At 39.3% G+C, this 15999-nt stretch overlaps 1 protein-coding gene across 10 annotated transcripts in view; it reads left to right on the top strand.

Moving 5' to 3' along the window:
• HIVEP2 (HIVEP zinc finger 2) overlaps positions 1 to 15999 on the top strand; it is a 180581-nt gene that overhangs the window by 147398 nt on the left and 17184 nt on the right. For 9 of the 10 annotated variants that reach the window (XM_016119569.2, XM_016119566.2, XM_016119567.2 and 6 more), the window contains 3 exons: positions 3146 to 3237; positions 9478 to 9522; positions 10229 to 15772. In XM_016119569.2, coding sequence (XP_015975055.2) covers positions 10604 to 15772 — 5169 coding nt within the window. In that variant the 5' untranslated portion in view covers positions 3146 to 3237; positions 9478 to 9522; positions 10229 to 10603. Of the gene's footprint in view, positions 1 to 3145; positions 3238 to 9365; positions 9523 to 10228; positions 15773 to 15999 lie in introns of all 10 variants that reach the window. The other variant, XM_016119560.2, reaches the window with a different exon arrangement.

The raw sequence follows: 15999 nt of genomic DNA, 5'->3' as shown, positions 1-15999 counted from the left end.
CAACTCTCATCTAAAGTGTAACTGGTTTCTCTTATCAGCTCTTCTACTAAAATTAGGATTTGGTGTGTCTGTTTAACTTCAAGAAAAAACAAGAATGATGGAAAGTACTTATATTTGTATGAGAAGTTTGCCAATGAAACTTTAACCTCTTGAATGATTCATCAAAAAGTCATTTTAAATCATTAAACCATAACTTTCTAAAAATAATTTGGAAGAATAACGAATTGAAATAATAAAGAATCTTACCAATGATGGATATTTTAAAAATCTACTTCTCTTTCTCTCTCTCTCTCTATTATCTATCTATCTATCTATCTATCTATCTATCTATCTATCATCATCATCATTTATCTATCATCAATCATAGCTCAACATGACCCTTGCTTAGCTTAGTGATAATAACCTGTAACCATTCACGAATAAATATCTAATGTTAAGAAATTTTTGTAAGAGTAGAAAGGCTGAGAAACCATTTGTATAGAAACAATAATACTCAAACTTTCCAAGTGTTTGTTACAAATAGAAGATGGAGGGTTGGAAAATATTTTTAAGGAATTCTTCTATAAACCCACAGAAGAATCAGTCTGTACTTTATAAGTAAAGCGAAAGATAATATTCACCTCATATTTAGGAATGAATTTTAAATGACCCAGGAATATTTAACAAGGTCTGTTAACACTATTTTCTGAAAGCTTGTTAGTTTTATTGAATAGTAAGATTTCACTGCATGGTGATTTTTTATGAATCTAATAACCTAAAGTAAAGTTAAAGAAATGAAAATCTCTTTTCTTCCTTTTATTCCATTGTTTAATAGTATACTGTGTGAACTGTTGATTTCTAGGGAACATAAGCATGAATTGTTATACTACATTCTCAAGAGCTGTTTGAGGAAAGATTTTCTTTTATTTTGATGAAGAAACTGAGGCACGAACTCAAGAGTCAATATAAAAATAATTTTCTGAGATGATTATCTCTGCCTTCATTGTAATAACAACAACTACGACCCTTGTGGAGGACATTACTGATTCGAATTTGCAACAGAATGACTTGTGCAAAATCACTGAAATTGGTGTCATTTCTTTCATGTTAATATCATCTAGATCGTTGTTTTAATAACACATTAATTACCTGGAAGTTTCTGTGAGGTAAAATGTAGGTATAACATTTCCATTGCTTTTTGGTTCTTCAGAGGAAAACCAAATATTGAAGAGGTCATGAATTGTGAGTCGTGACAGGAATAATTTTTCAGTCGTCTTGTTGAGTGAAAAGGGGGATCGTCTGTAGTCAAAAACTTCAGATATATATGCATGTCATGAGACGAGTGTTTTTTATTTCCAATAGCCACAGTCCCGGAAAGTAAGACTGGAAAAGCAGAGTCACCACTCATCTGGGGGGCACCCATCTGCTCTGTTTTGCTGGTGGAGGCTGTCAGCAGGAATGATGATTTCTGGGTTTGGGGATGATTGGGTGCCTGTCTACAGTTGCTACACAGTTGGAAGGAGTGGGTGTCAGTGCGGGCCTCCTGAGGACTGTGCTCTCCTTTGCCTGTCTTGCCTCTTAATTCAGTGATTGTGGGATTGCCACCTGAAAAGTACAAATATTTCTCCCCTATCTATAGCTACATCTATAGTATCTTGGCCCATTTGTGTCTTGGGTGAATTTTGCTCAGAGTTTAGAATAGCTCAGCGATTTAGTTTTTTCTGAGGGATGCCATACTTTATTTTAGCTTAGGTCATATTGCCAAGGTACAGTTGTGAGTTTTTTAAAACACTTGAACTTGAACTTCAAAAAGAAAAGGTGCTATTTGGTTTGTTAAGAATATAGATTGAGTTAATTATTAATTATCTTATAGAACAAATCTGTTCTATAAAATTTTTTTTAGGGTACTGCCGCTATTCAATACTTCAGTGTTTAATCAATCATGCTTTGGGCTTTGATGAAGCTTTTGCCTTTGAGAATAGTAGAGCTTGTCAGGTGTCATTTTAAGTGCCAACAAATTGTTGATTTTGAGGCAAGAAGAACAAAGTTTCAGAAAGAAAATTAATCTAGCATTCGCGTAATAATTTGCCCTTTGCAGCAACAGAATCTTATCTGACCACCCACATTCATCTGGTTGCTGACGTGGCTCTTGCTTCAATTGCAGAAGCTATTTTTGCACCTTTTGTGTCTTTTGAGGAACCGAGTGGGCCCACTTGCTTATAATGATTCATGTCTTAAAGTACACAGGGTGTCCTGAAGTGCTGCTGTAGTGATGTGCAGAAAATAGGGGGACAATTAAAGCAAGCTGCTTCCTTTCAGCACTTTTAATGGTCTCATGAACTGGTATTGGATTAAGGCACATTTTAATTGTCATCTGTTGATGCTTTAGTCCTACCTATAAGACAACTTGTCTGGAAGAAAGTAATATTTTCAAAAATGAACAATGTATACAATAACCATCCAGGGGTAGTATAATAATATTTTTATATGAGCATTTTATACTGAGAGAAACCATGTTAAGATGCTTGATTGTTTAATCTGTTTGTATTAAGTATTTTGACTGACCTTGAGTGAATTTCCTTGGATCAGACTTGGATAAATATTAACACTAAGCATAAAAAATGTCCCTTTTTTTGTTACTTACTAGAATTTGTTAAGTATCAGGATTTTACTTTGGTTGGTTTTGGCTTCCTATTTTAGAAATTAATTTTAGCACAGAACATAGCATGGCTGATATAAACTACAGAAAAAAAATTTGCTCTGAGGATCTGAGACTTCATCCTATGGAGTTTAGTTTCTGATGCACCAAAAGTTTTGTGAGAATCTCAGCTTTACAGCAAAACTATATCATAGACTGCAGCAGCACAATTTCTAATTCTAATACATTAAGTTTTAACTCACAGCATTCTTTTCCTAATTGTCTTCATTTTGTGGTTGCAGGAAGTTCTCTTTTAATACGAATATTTATTCCAAAGATTTAGACTATGTTAAAAGGTGGGGGCGGGGGGAGAACCACTGTTTTTTTTTCCTTGAGGAGAAAAGTCTTTTTGACAGATTCGGTTTCAAATTCTTTTCCTCAAAGAAGGCAGTCTCTATGAAGAATAAGCGTGCCTCTTAAACTCACTATAAGTATCATCATTTAAAATATCTTCTTGTTTGTTTTTAGATTCCCGGAAGTCGTGTATGAGTTCCTGAGGGGAGATTTGGCACTGAAGGCAGAGACGGTTGTGATGCAGTATTGTGATATGAGGATAACAGGTTAATAACTAAAATTTATTATTTTATTCTATTTGTTTTTTTACATTGAACTTGAAAAGCAGTTTTGACCTGTTATGCATTGACACATAAAGTGACTTTGTCATCAAATCTGGGCAGAAACAATGAACATGCCATTTAGAGAGAAAAGTGTTGGAGAGGTTCGGTTTGGTTTTATTTTGTTTTTCATAATAGACCACTTTTAATTATAATTTTATTAATTGAGATAGCCTTATTTAAGAGAGTTTTTTCCTTTTCTGGTCAAGTTTATTTTCATGTAAAATTCTACTTCATAGTAAATCCTAATTTCTTTTGCTATATAATGGGAAAACATTCCTCTAGAAAAATAAAATCACAGTTGTAAAAAAAAATTGCAAAAAAAATTTTTGACAAAATATTAAAAGTAGCAGATCATAGTCAAAATAAGTCATAAATATCTTGACTAAATATGCAAACTATACAAATATCTGTACCCATGTCCTCATTGTACTCAGTGTGGAAAAAACAGTACGATGTTCTATTAGGTTTTAAATATCAAATTAAATTTTGATGTATGTCAAATTAGAGAGTGATCACCATAATATTTTTACTTTTCTCCAAAAGTTCTCTGAATTGCTTAGCAGGGTTTTATATAATATCTATCTCATATCATCGACTTCCTTATTTTAGAGAGAACTGAGGTGGTTATGGGAATTTTTTACTAATAAAAGAAGTATTTATAATGAATTAGGCTCTCAGGAAGGTGCCTTTTTTTAATCATCCTGTGGAAATAAGTCTGTATTCACTTGGTCTCTGGCACAGGTCATGGTTTTTTGGTAGATCCTTTATTTCTCATCCGGTACTCATTTGTAGTAGTGACTTATGCTCTGAGATGTTCATGTATTCTTAAAATATTTTGTGATTTATCTCTGCAATTGAAAAGCAAATATATGGAAATGGCCTCTAAACTTTTTTTCAGTAATTACTATCATAAGATATATATTTGCTTACAAATTAAACCACCAAATTCTTCTTAAGAAAAGACCAAATAACCATTTTAATTAAAAAAAAATTTTTTTTTCATTATTAAAAAATATTGAAAGTAGAGAAATAGTGTTTGTTGGCAGTCATTTTATCTATTTATCCATCCATTTTTATTTAGGGTGTTATTATTTAATGCTCACATGACTTTTGCCACCATTCAAGTAATGATGAATTTCCTGAGGTGAAGTCTTTTTCTAAAAGCGTGTTTTTCTAAGCAAAGGATCCCAGATTGACAACCCTGGACACTGCAGGGTTGGTTCATCCACAGAGCCAGCCGCCTTCCTGCCGGTCCCACCCAGCTGTCATCCTGAAGAGACCTCTGTCTGGGTTCATACAGGAGGCTGTTTCTGTACCTTTCCTTTCAGGGCCTGTCCGAGGAAATTATTTAACTGCTTGCCAAATTTATTTGAGCGGGGCTGTGAAAAGTGGCCGAAGGAGAGGGCACACTTTTAGAAAAATGGCAATTCTTCCACATGGTATATCATTTTCTTCTCTTTTGCTCAGTCCCTTTAGTTCCATTATCACTGAAAATAGCCGTGCAGCAGGTAGTAGCTTTGTCAACACTTCTCCCCTCTGGAAAATGTGCCGAGCCTGCTGGATAATGCCTGTTGTTACTGACCAAAGGGTTCTGATGGGCTGGAGCACCATCCATAGGAAACCCAAAAGTCATATCCTCCAGCAAAATGTCTCACTCTTTTAGTAGCACTCAAATACTTTGGGGAAATTTTTAAATGTGAATGTGAAGCTGTGTTTGGAATACCTCTCCTTTGTTGGCCATGGGTGCCAAAAATGACTTTGCGTGGCCTTGGTTACCATAAAAAGAAATCTCAGAGAATGAAATGATAACTGGCTATTTTCATATGAGGATTGATCTAATATTGCATTTTTAAAAACATCTTAATTGATTGGGAAACTGGAAATTTACTTTTAACATGAAATTGGAGAATACAGAAAAATGAAGTGAATTTACACATAGAGAAGTACCGTAGCTATAATTAATCACGTTAGATTTATATTGAGAAAATTAAACTAAAAGTGCAGGTACATACAATGGCACATTTATGGTTTATAATGATATGAGGTCCCTAAAAAAAACAAAAAACGATTTTCTTGTCTATAAGCATTTTCACATGTTTAAGTAATAAAATACAAGCTCAGGAATTCACACTAATGTTGATAGAGTTAGATTACTAAGTAATTAAAAGTGTCACCTAACCAAAACAAACAAACAAACAAAAATGTCATTATCGAATCTTGCATTAAGCTCTGAAAGCCTTATGCTTTTGAAAGTGAATTTTCTTCCCTGAGTATAAGTTAAGGAGAGCAACAGTGACTTTAAAATACTCTCAACTCCTAACTTCTGTTTGATAAAGATACAGTCATGTCTTGTAATAGATTTGTGGTGCACACAAGTTACATTGCAGAATTGTTTCAGTTTCTAAGTTAAAGCAACTATGGATAAGAGATTAATGAAAAGAGTTCATATTTTTAATGGTTCGTGAATATAATCGGTAAATTCCCCAAAGGATCCATCACTTGTTTTCTCTTCCCCCTACCTTTCTCTGTAATCCTCAGAAACTTCAAGAAGTGATTTTATGAATTATAGATAGTTTGTGTTGGAGAGAATATCTTTGAATATGGAAAAGGTTCATGTAAAAAATGTTGAAAATCTAATCTAAAAGGTTCATGTGAAATAGGAATGATTTCCAATTTCTAAGTAATATTCTTAAGCCTTTTACTGAAGTGAAAATTTAAACATTACAGTTTAGAGGAATGTAGACCAGAGGGATCCCTAGTATTGCTGGGACCTCCCACCCAGATCCACACAGAGCTCTCTATCCAAACAACCAGAAGGGTATCATTTTATTTCATGATAAAATGGTGGGACAGCTTTGGTAGACATGTCTTAGAAATGTATAAGGAAGGTATTTTCCTGACAGAAGCTATTTGTATAATTGAGTCTGTGTGTTTTTTACTGGGATAGAAGTTTTGAATTTTAAAAACTTCTTGGATAATCAGTGCTATTGGAATATAAGATGATATTATGTTAGTATCAGCAAAATTGATTTTGATGTTTCAATAAAATAGTAGATATGACTTTTTCTGATTAGCCCCTTCTCCCAAAATTTAAACCCAGCAATTAGCTAAATTTTCTATATCATTTTTGTTCTTATCATTAAATACCTGCTTTTGAATTTTTTGTAAATCATTTTTCTTCATCTTCTGATCTATGTTTAGCTGAAAAAATACTATCGCTTTTTTTTGGTATGAATTTTATTTGGTGTATCTGTTTTATATGATATGTCTTTAGTAAATAAGAATTGAATATGTCTTATTTAGGATGTAATGGTTTTAATGTATTAATTTATTACTGTAAACTATAAAAGCTGAAACCATCTGATTTATAAAAGCATTACCTCATTGCTCAATGAAAATATTCTATTCTATTTAATTATTAAATCTATTATTCCCATCCCATTTTTCATATAATTTTATATACTTATTTAACTTGAATTCAGTGTTTTAAAGTAAAATTATAATTCTGCATAAAGCAATGATTGGTAAGTGACCATATCCATAATTTTCACTTGTTAGAGAAGGTTTTACTTCTGATGCTTTTGAAGAAACGAAGTAAAACAATTGTTTGTCATGAGAATTTATCATGTTCTCATAAGGAGCTGTCCTTGTTAAAACTTTAATCACACATTTTGAACATTATTTAAATTACGGATTATTTGGTTTCTAGGAAATGGCATTTTGGGGCCAGTTTTCATACTACAACAATGCAAAATTTATCTAGTCTGTCAGGACCATAAAAAAATCAAGCATTGGAAATACTGAAGTCAAGTGAAAATATTTAGGAGAAAATATTATTGAAAATGTGTTATTTTAAGTTGTGATAAAACTTAGCAGCAGAGGTGGATGGGAGAGATTAGACCTTGTAGTCTTGGAGGTCAGCCAAACCTGAATTTGATTTTAGCTCTGCCACTCAGCTTCCTTAAATATAATTTTCAACTGTAAAATAGGTGTAAAAGCACTTATGCATAGAGTTTTCATGAAGATCAAATAAGGTAATATATATGAACACTTCTACACCAGCACCCAGCACAATAGCAGATGCACAATAAACAAAAACCAGTATGATTGTTTACCAGCAATGAAACTGCATGCATAGCTCAATACCATAATAAAAGATTAAATATGAGAGGTAACTTAGAAATTATTCAGTGCAAGCTCTGATTCTTAGTTAAGGAAACACTTGCAAATGTTTCTGTCTTGAATTAAAAATACATTCTACTTCCATTTGAGACGGTGTGATTCACCTCTGAAAGTCTGACAGAGGTTGTGTCTATATGAACCTTAAATTCTTAGTTAATTAAATAAAAAAATTAAGCCCACTTGCGTTTAACATGGCGTATTCCTCTTGTTAGCAAGGTTGCTGGAACTGACTGAAGTAAGTTTGCATTGAAGTATTATGAGACCATCACTTGTCTTTCAATTTTTGGCTTATTACCTGTAAGGGGATGCATGGGAGGATCACTGTGGGGAAGAAATTCAATCCACTAGTAAAACTTTTTAACAAACCGAAGTCAATATGCTTTTTGTTTAGCTTTTCCAATGACTGCTTTACAAATCTGTATGGCTCTTTGCAAAAGGAACTTTTGATTACAGATATCTTGCTACAGGTATCTGAGGATACTGATTTATCACTCCAAAAATGTCTTGTTCCTGTGGAAATTTCCATGTTCCTTTCCCTTTTTTAAAGGTAATTCTATTATGATCATCACAGTAGCATTCTCTATTAGAGAGCAATTTGGACATGGAAATAAGACCAGTGCTTGAGTTTTAGTTTGGGATATTGCAATACATTTGCATCTTTTTTTCTTAACCAATATTTTATTTAAAAAGATGAATATGCTCATATTAACAAAATAAACAAAAATAAAAATCATCAAAAGTTGTAAGGTGACAAGTAGAAATCCTTTCCTGCCCCTTCCTCTGACCCTTGGTTCTAATTCTGTGATTTAACTGCTGTTAAATCTGTTTGGCATCCTCAAAGGAATTTTCTGTTTAACTCCTGTTGCTATCTTATACAAATGGGATTGTTAGCTACATCCTAGGGTGCAATAAGCATGTCTTACATTCACTGTTAGTCTCTTCTGAATGAACTTCTATATCTGTACTTATAACTGTACTTCATTTCTTTTTAAATGGCTGGTGTATGATGGAGCCATAATTTATTTAAGCAATCCTTGCACACGTATCTTTGTGCACTTGTGAAGGTACATCTCTAAGGATACATTTCCAGCAACGGAATTTCTGGGTCAAAGGCATGAGCTTTCTTACTTTGATGAGCACTGCCATATTTCCTATTAAGCAAACATCTCAGCTTTCATAATTGATAAAATTAGCATTGAAGTTCTCAGAATCCTCTGGGTACTATATTGGCCATTCACTTATAGAAGTTGAATATTCACTTAAAATCTAATGGTTTCTAAGTTGTCAGGTTTTCCTGAATCATTCACAGGCATCTAGAGCAGTGGTCCCAACCTTTTTGACACCAGGGACTGGTGCTCCTATGAGAATCTAATGCCTGATGATCAGAGGAGATGCTGAGGTGGTGATGCTAGCGCTTAAGAGCAGCTGCAAATACAGATAGATGACCCTTTGCTCTCTGGCCTGCCGCTCAGCTCCTGCTGTGTGGCCCAGTTCCTAACAGCCATGGACTGGTACCAGTCTGCTACCCGGGGATTGGGGACCCCTGATCTAGAGAACGCCTTTATTTCCTGTGATGTGTGTTTCCAAAAAAGGAAATGTATTCTTTTAAATATTCAAATCTATAGATTCAATTTTTTTAAAAAAAAACTCTATTTTAAAATTTTTACTATCTAAAGCATTGGAACAAGGCTAATTGTTTCAAAAACAAACAAACAAAAAAAAAAACTAAGGTGTTTTGATATAATAATCTTATATCTTAGAAGCTATTACTCGGAAGTTTTTATAACATTTTCTCAGAGCTAATTTTGGACTGTATCAATGTAAGGTTTACAGTTTTAGTGTAGTGTGTTCTAAAGAAGTTACTTGCTTTCTTTTTTTTTTTTTTTTAGGTACATAGCATTGTGAGCTCTATAAATAATGAACTTTAAATTGACATTTGTATACAGCAATGTTGTGATTGAATGGAACACTTTTTTCTAACTGGATTTATTTCCTACCCAGGAAGTGTCAAGACAATCATGCCCATGAAAACTCTAAACCATTCAGGTAATCATTACATTTTTTAACTGCCCCCAAATATATCTTTTTCCCTATATTATGAAGGTTTTGTAATTTTAAAATATAATTTATGTTTAGATTCACTTTCTGCCTTTTCCAAAGTTCTGGAACTGTCTTTGATTCTTAGAGCCTTAGTCTAGCTCTACTAATCACTGTTTTTAAGCTATAAAATATATCTATATTGCATATGATTTAATGCATTTATATATTACATTCATGTAATTACATTAAATATTTATGAATATATATTTTGTATTAATGTATAACATATATCTATGTAGAGCAATAAGTCATATACTTCAACATGTGAGTCATAAAACTTGGTTAGAAATAGCTCTCAATTTATTTAATGATGGCTTTAAAATTTTTTATGACTTCATAAATAATATTTATCAAAAGGTTTTCTTTCAATTCTTTTCTAACCAAAATTAAGGCATATTTAAAAGATGACCACAATTCAAGTATTGAAGAGATTTATGCTTATGACTTAATGCTAAGTTTGATTTTAATATCCTTTAATTGAGGAATGAATGTAACAGCTACAAAAAAAGTTCATTGGCATAAAAATCGTTTTTGATTTATCCAATTTTAGCCTACTTATTTTGGATTGGTTTTGGTTTCTTCCTTGATAACTCTTATGACACTCTCTTTGTGTTTCCTGTTTCTTTTTTCTTTTTTCTTTTTTTTCCCACAGATCATTTTATCTTAGCAAAACTGGCAATTGAACTAGTTGATGGAAAAACTTTCTCCTAAACTATTCATCATCCCAATTCCATCCTGGTCGAAGATACTCAAATGCCATAAGAAATCTCCTGGATTTGCACTTAGCTTTTGGATGGACACTTGTACAATGGAGAGAACTGTGTCATAGCCCCGGCCCGAGGACGTTGCCATTGCCCACAGACTGCGGGGTGGGTGTGGAAGGTTCCAACGAGGAGGGGCACTCAGCAAGCTTGCAGACACCCTGGAACATGGAAACAAGCCAGCTTTGAAAAGCACAGCTTTGGAGACGCTCCATGAGTCTGCACGACTTTCAAGAGAACTAGCACTTAAGACCTTGTGTAACAAAATGGACACTGGGGACACAGCTCTAGGACAAAAAGCTACCTCAAGGTCTGGAGAAACTGATAAAGCATCAGGTAGATGGAGACAAGAACAATCAGCCGTTATTAAGATGAGCACTTTTGGCAGTCAAGAAGGTCAGCGGCAACCACAAATAGATCCAGAGCAAATTGGGAACACAGCATCAGCACAACTCTTCGGTTCCGGGAAACTGGCCTCCCCTAGTGAAATGACACAGCAAGTCCCAGAGAAGCAATACCCACCACACCGTCCGAGTCCTTATTCATGCCAACATTCACTCTCTTTCCCTCAGCACTCATTGCCACAGGGTGTCATGCACAGCGGCAAGGCCCATCAGAGCCTTGAGGGCCCCCCGTGGCTTTTCCCTGGCCCGTTGCCGTCTATTGCCTCTGAGGACCTATTTCCTTTTCCTATCCATGGCCACAGCGGTGGTTATCCCAGAAAAAAGATTTCAAGTCTGAACCCTGCTTTTAGCCAATACTCCCAGAAAAGTATCGAACAGTCAGAAGATGCTCACAAGAAAGAGCACAAACCCAAGAAGCCTGGCAAGTACATTTGCCCTTACTGCAGCAGGGCGTGTGCCAAACCAAGCGTGCTGAAAAAACACATCAGGTCCCATACTGGTGAGCGGCCATATCCATGTATACCTTGTGGTTTCTCTTTCAAGACAAAGAGCAATTTGTACAAGCACAGGAAGTCACATGCCCATGCAATTAAGGCAGGATTAGTCCCTTTCACAGAGTCAGCTGTATCTAAATTGGACCTAGAGGCTGGTTTTATTGATGTAGAAGCAGAAATACATTCAGACGGTGAACAGAGTACAGACACAGATGAGGAGAGCTCTCTATTCGTTGAGGCTTCTGACAAAATGAGTCCTGGTCCACCAATCCCACTGGATATTGCCAGCAGAGGGGGCTACCGCGGGTCCCTGGAGGAATCACTGGGAGGTCCGATGAAGGTGCCGATTCTGATTATTCCCAAGAGCGGGATTCCTTTACCTAATGAAAGCTCTCAGTATTTTGGCTCCGATATGCTATCTAATCCGACTTTAAATACTAAGGCTGATGATTCTCACACAGTGAAACAGAAACTTGCACTAAGACTGTCAGAGAAAAAAGGACAAGATTCTGAGCCATCTCTAAACCTTCTGAGCCCGCACAGCAAAGGAAGCACTGACTCTGGTTACTTTTCTCGCTCAGAAAGCGCAGAGCAGCAAATAAGCCCTCCAAACACAAATGCAAAGTCTTATGAAGAAATCATCTTTGGAAAATACTGCCGGCTTAGTCCCAGAAACACACTCAGTGTTACAACCGCGAGTCAGGAGCGTGCCACGATGGGTAGGAAGGGTATGATGGAACCATTACCTCATGTCAACACCAGGTTAGAGGTCAAGATGTTTGAAGATCCTGTTTCACAGCTGATCCCAAGCAAAGGTGAAATTGACCCCATTCAGACAAGCATGCTGAAATCCACTAAATTCAACAGCGAGTCTAGACAATCCCAGACTGTTCCACCATCTGTCAGGAGCGAAGGAAAACTTTATCCTGCAAATTTCCAAAGCAGCAACCCAGTTCTCTTAGAAGCTCCCGTGGACTCTTCACCCCTTATTCGAAGCAACTCAATGCCAACTTCTTCAGCAACTAATCTGAGCATTCCTCCTTCTTTGAGAGGAAGTCACTCATTTGATGAAAGGATGTCTGGTTCCGATGATGTGTTCTATCCAGGGACGGTAGGAATACCCCCTCAGCGCATGTTAAGAAGACAAGCTGCATTTGAACTGTCTTCTGTACAGGAGGGGCACGTGGAGGCGGAGCACCATGGCAGGATGTTAAAGAGCATCTCAGGTTCATCCTTGAAGGAAAAGAAACTGATTCCTGGGGACAGAGTTGGGTATGACTATGATGTCTGCCGGAAACCCTATAAGAAGTGGGAAGACTCTGAGACACCAAAGCAAAGCTATAGGGACATCTCCTGCTTAAGCTCTTTAAAACATGGCGGAGAATATTTTATGGATCCTTCAGTGCCATCGCAGGGAGTGCCAACCATGTTTGGAACTACATGTGAAAATAGGAAACGCCGGAAAGAGAAGAGTGTGGGAGATGAGGAGGACACCCCCATGATTTGCAGCAGTGTCGTAAGCACTCCCATGGGCATAATGACTTCAGATTATGACCCCAAATTGCAGATGCAGGAAGGTGTGAGAGGTGGATTTGCCATGGCCGGGCATGAGAACCCTTCTCATGGTTACTCTGAGCGCTTTGACCCATGTCGACCCCAGCTGCAATCCGGAAGTCCATCTCTTGGGTCCGAGGAGTCACCTTCAGCCACTGATCCAGACAAGATGTCAGACCTAGGGGGCAGGAAACCGCCGGGAAATGTGATTTCTGTGATTCAACACACAAACTCGCTGAGCCGACCCAATTCATTCGAAAGGTCTGAGTCATCTGAACTGGTGGCTAGTGCACAGGATAAAGCCCCTTCCCCTTCTGAGACCTGTGACAGTGAGATTTCGGAAGCCCCTGTGAGTCCGGAGTGGGCTCCCTTGGGGGACAGCACCGACAGTGGGGGGAAACCGTCCCCTTCTCAGCAAGTTCAGCAGCCGTCCTACCACGCACAGCCCAGGCTGGTTCGCCAGCACAACATTCAGGTCCCTGAGATTCGCGTGACTGAGGAGCCCGATAAACCGGAGAAGGAGAAAGAAGCCCAGAGCAAAGAGCCAGAGAAGCCTGTGGAGGAATTTCAGTGGCCCCAGAGAAGCGAGACCCTTTCCCAGCTCCCGGCTGAAAAGCTGCCGCCCAAAAAGAAGCGTCTGCGGCTCGCAGACATGGAGCACTCGTCGGGAGAGTCCAGCTTTGAGTCCACAGGCACGGGCCTCTCGCGCAGCCCCAGTCAGGAAAGCAACTTGTCCCATAGCTCCAGCTTCTCGATGTCTTTTGAAAGAGAGGAAACCATTAAGCTTGCTGCATCTGGTAAGCAAGATGAGTTTGGGAAGCATTCGGAGTTTTTGACTGTCCCCGCCGGTTCATACTCACTGTCTGTCCCAGGCCACCACCACCAAAAGGAGATGCGACGCTGCTCGTCCGAGCAGATGCCTTGCCCTCACCCAACTGAAGTCCCAGAAATTCGGAGCAAATCGTTTGATTATGGGAATCTGTCCCACGCTCCAGTGGCAGGGGCGTCGACCTCCACGTTGTCCCCATCACGGGAAAGGAAGAAGTGCTTCCTGGTGCGTCAGGCTTCCTTCAGTGGCTCTCCCGAGATTGCCCAGGGCGAGGCCGGGACGGATCTGGGCGTAAAGCAGGAGCAGATAGAGCATCTGCACGCTGGCCTCAGGTCCACATGGCACCATGCCCCGTCCTCCATGCTGCCTCCTCTCCAGGCAGAGGACCCAGGGAAGCAAGTCGTGGGTCCTTGTGCCCAGCTGAGCTCAGGACCTCTCCACCTAGCCCAACAACAGGTCATGCACCTGGACAGTCAGGAATCGCTGAGGAATCCCTTGATACAACCGACATCCTATATCTCAAGCAAGCACTTGTCTGAACAGCCGCATTTATTTCCACATCAAGAGACGATTCCATTTTCTCCAATCCAGAATGCCTTGTTTCAGTTTCAATATCCTACTGTTTGTATGGTTCATCTACCAGCTCAGCAGCCTCCCTGGTGGCAGGCCCACTTCCCACACCCCCTTGCACCGCACCCGCAGAAGAGCTATGGCAAGCCTTCTTTCCAGGCAGAGATTCATCCTAGCTACCCCTTAGAGCACGCTGCAGAGCACTCTGGAAAGAAAGCCCCTGAGTATGCACACGCGAAAGAGCAAACTTACCCGTGTTATTCAGGCACATCAGGGCTGCACTCGAAGAACTTTCTTCCAAAGTTTCCGTCGGACCAGAGCACCAAGTCAGTTGACACTCCCTCTGAGCAGGTTCTTCAAGAAGATTTCGCCTTGGCCAACGCTGGGCCTTTACAGTCCTTGCCGGGAACAGTGGTTCCTGTTAGGATCCAGACCCACGTCCCATCCTACGGAAGTGTCATGTACACAAGCATTTCTCAGATACTTGGGCAGAACAGTCCTGCGATTGTCATATGCAAAGTTGATGAAAATATGACCCAAAGAACACTGGTAACCAACGCGACCATGCAAGGGATAGGGTTTAACATTGCCCAGGTGCTGGGGCAGCACGCAGGCTTGGAAAAATACCCCATCTGGAAAGTACCTCAGACCTTACCTCTTGGCTTAGAATCCTCAATTCCCTTATGCTTACCTTCCACCTCTGACGGCGTCGCCAGCCTGGGAGGGAGCAAGCGAATGCTTTCTCCAGCCAGCAGCCTAGAACTCTTCATGGAAACGAAGCAGCAGAAAAGGGTCAAGGAAGAAAAGATGTATGGACAGATCGTTGAGGAGCTTAGTGCTGTGGAGCTAACCAACTCAGATATCAAAAAGGACCTCTCCCGCCCACAGAAGCCCCAGCTGGTTCGACAAGGCTGTGCTTCTGAGCCAAAGGATGGCTTGCAGTCGGGGTCATCTTCCTTTTCCTCACTGTCCCCCTCCTCATCTCAAGACCATCCATCTGCCAGCATGCCCTCGAGGGAGCCGTTCTCGCCCAGCTCCAGGGCACCCTCTCTCGGGCAGAAGTCCAGTGGGCCTTTTGAAAGCAAAGAGTCCTCCGATGAGTTAGATATTGATGAGACAGCCTCTGATATGAGTATGAGCCCGCAGAGTTCCTTGTTGCCACAGGGAGACGGTCAGCTTGAAGAGCAGGGACGAGGTCAGAAGCTACCTGTTGGCATGCTGGTCCACATGGCCTCTGGGCCAAGCGGGAAAGTGGCAAACTCAACTTTTCTTTTCACGGACGTGGCAGATTTCCAGCAGATTCTTCAGTTTCCCAGTCTGCGGACAACAACTACTGTGAGTTGGTGCTTCTTGAATTATACAAAACCCAATTACGTGCAACAGGCCACCTTCAAATCCTCGGTTTATGCTTCATGGTGCATTAGTTCCTGTAACCCAAACCCATCGGGATTGAACACCAAGACCACTCTGGCTCTTCTGAGGTCCAAGCAAAAAATTACTGCAGAAATTTATACTCTGGCTGCTATGCACAGGCCTGGAACCGGCAAGCTTACATCATCAAGTGCTTGGAAGCAGTTCGCTCAGGTAACGGATAGCATTCTGAAAGCTTTCTGTGTTGTGGATATGATTGCTGAGCAGAATACATAGTGAAGGACGTACGGTCCAAAAATGCAAATGAAACAGAGGTCAGAGTTGGGGGGCGTCCTCTGCAGCGCTGGACTTGCTTGTGGGTGAGAGAAGCTGCTGATGCAAACTTAGTTATGAGGCCTTGGGAAGGTCCCAACCACTAAGTGTCTCCTTCTCCAGGGTGC

Source organism: Rousettus aegyptiacus, unplaced genomic scaffold (genome assembly GCF_014176215.1).
Source record: "Rousettus aegyptiacus isolate mRouAeg1 unplaced genomic scaffold, mRouAeg1.p scaffold_m13_p_1, whole genome shotgun sequence".
NCBI lineage: Eukaryota > Metazoa > Chordata > Mammalia > Chiroptera > Pteropodidae > Rousettus > Rousettus aegyptiacus.
The sequence above is the reverse complement of the archived record's forward strand: the minus strand, read 5'-3'. Positions and strand labels throughout refer to the sequence as shown.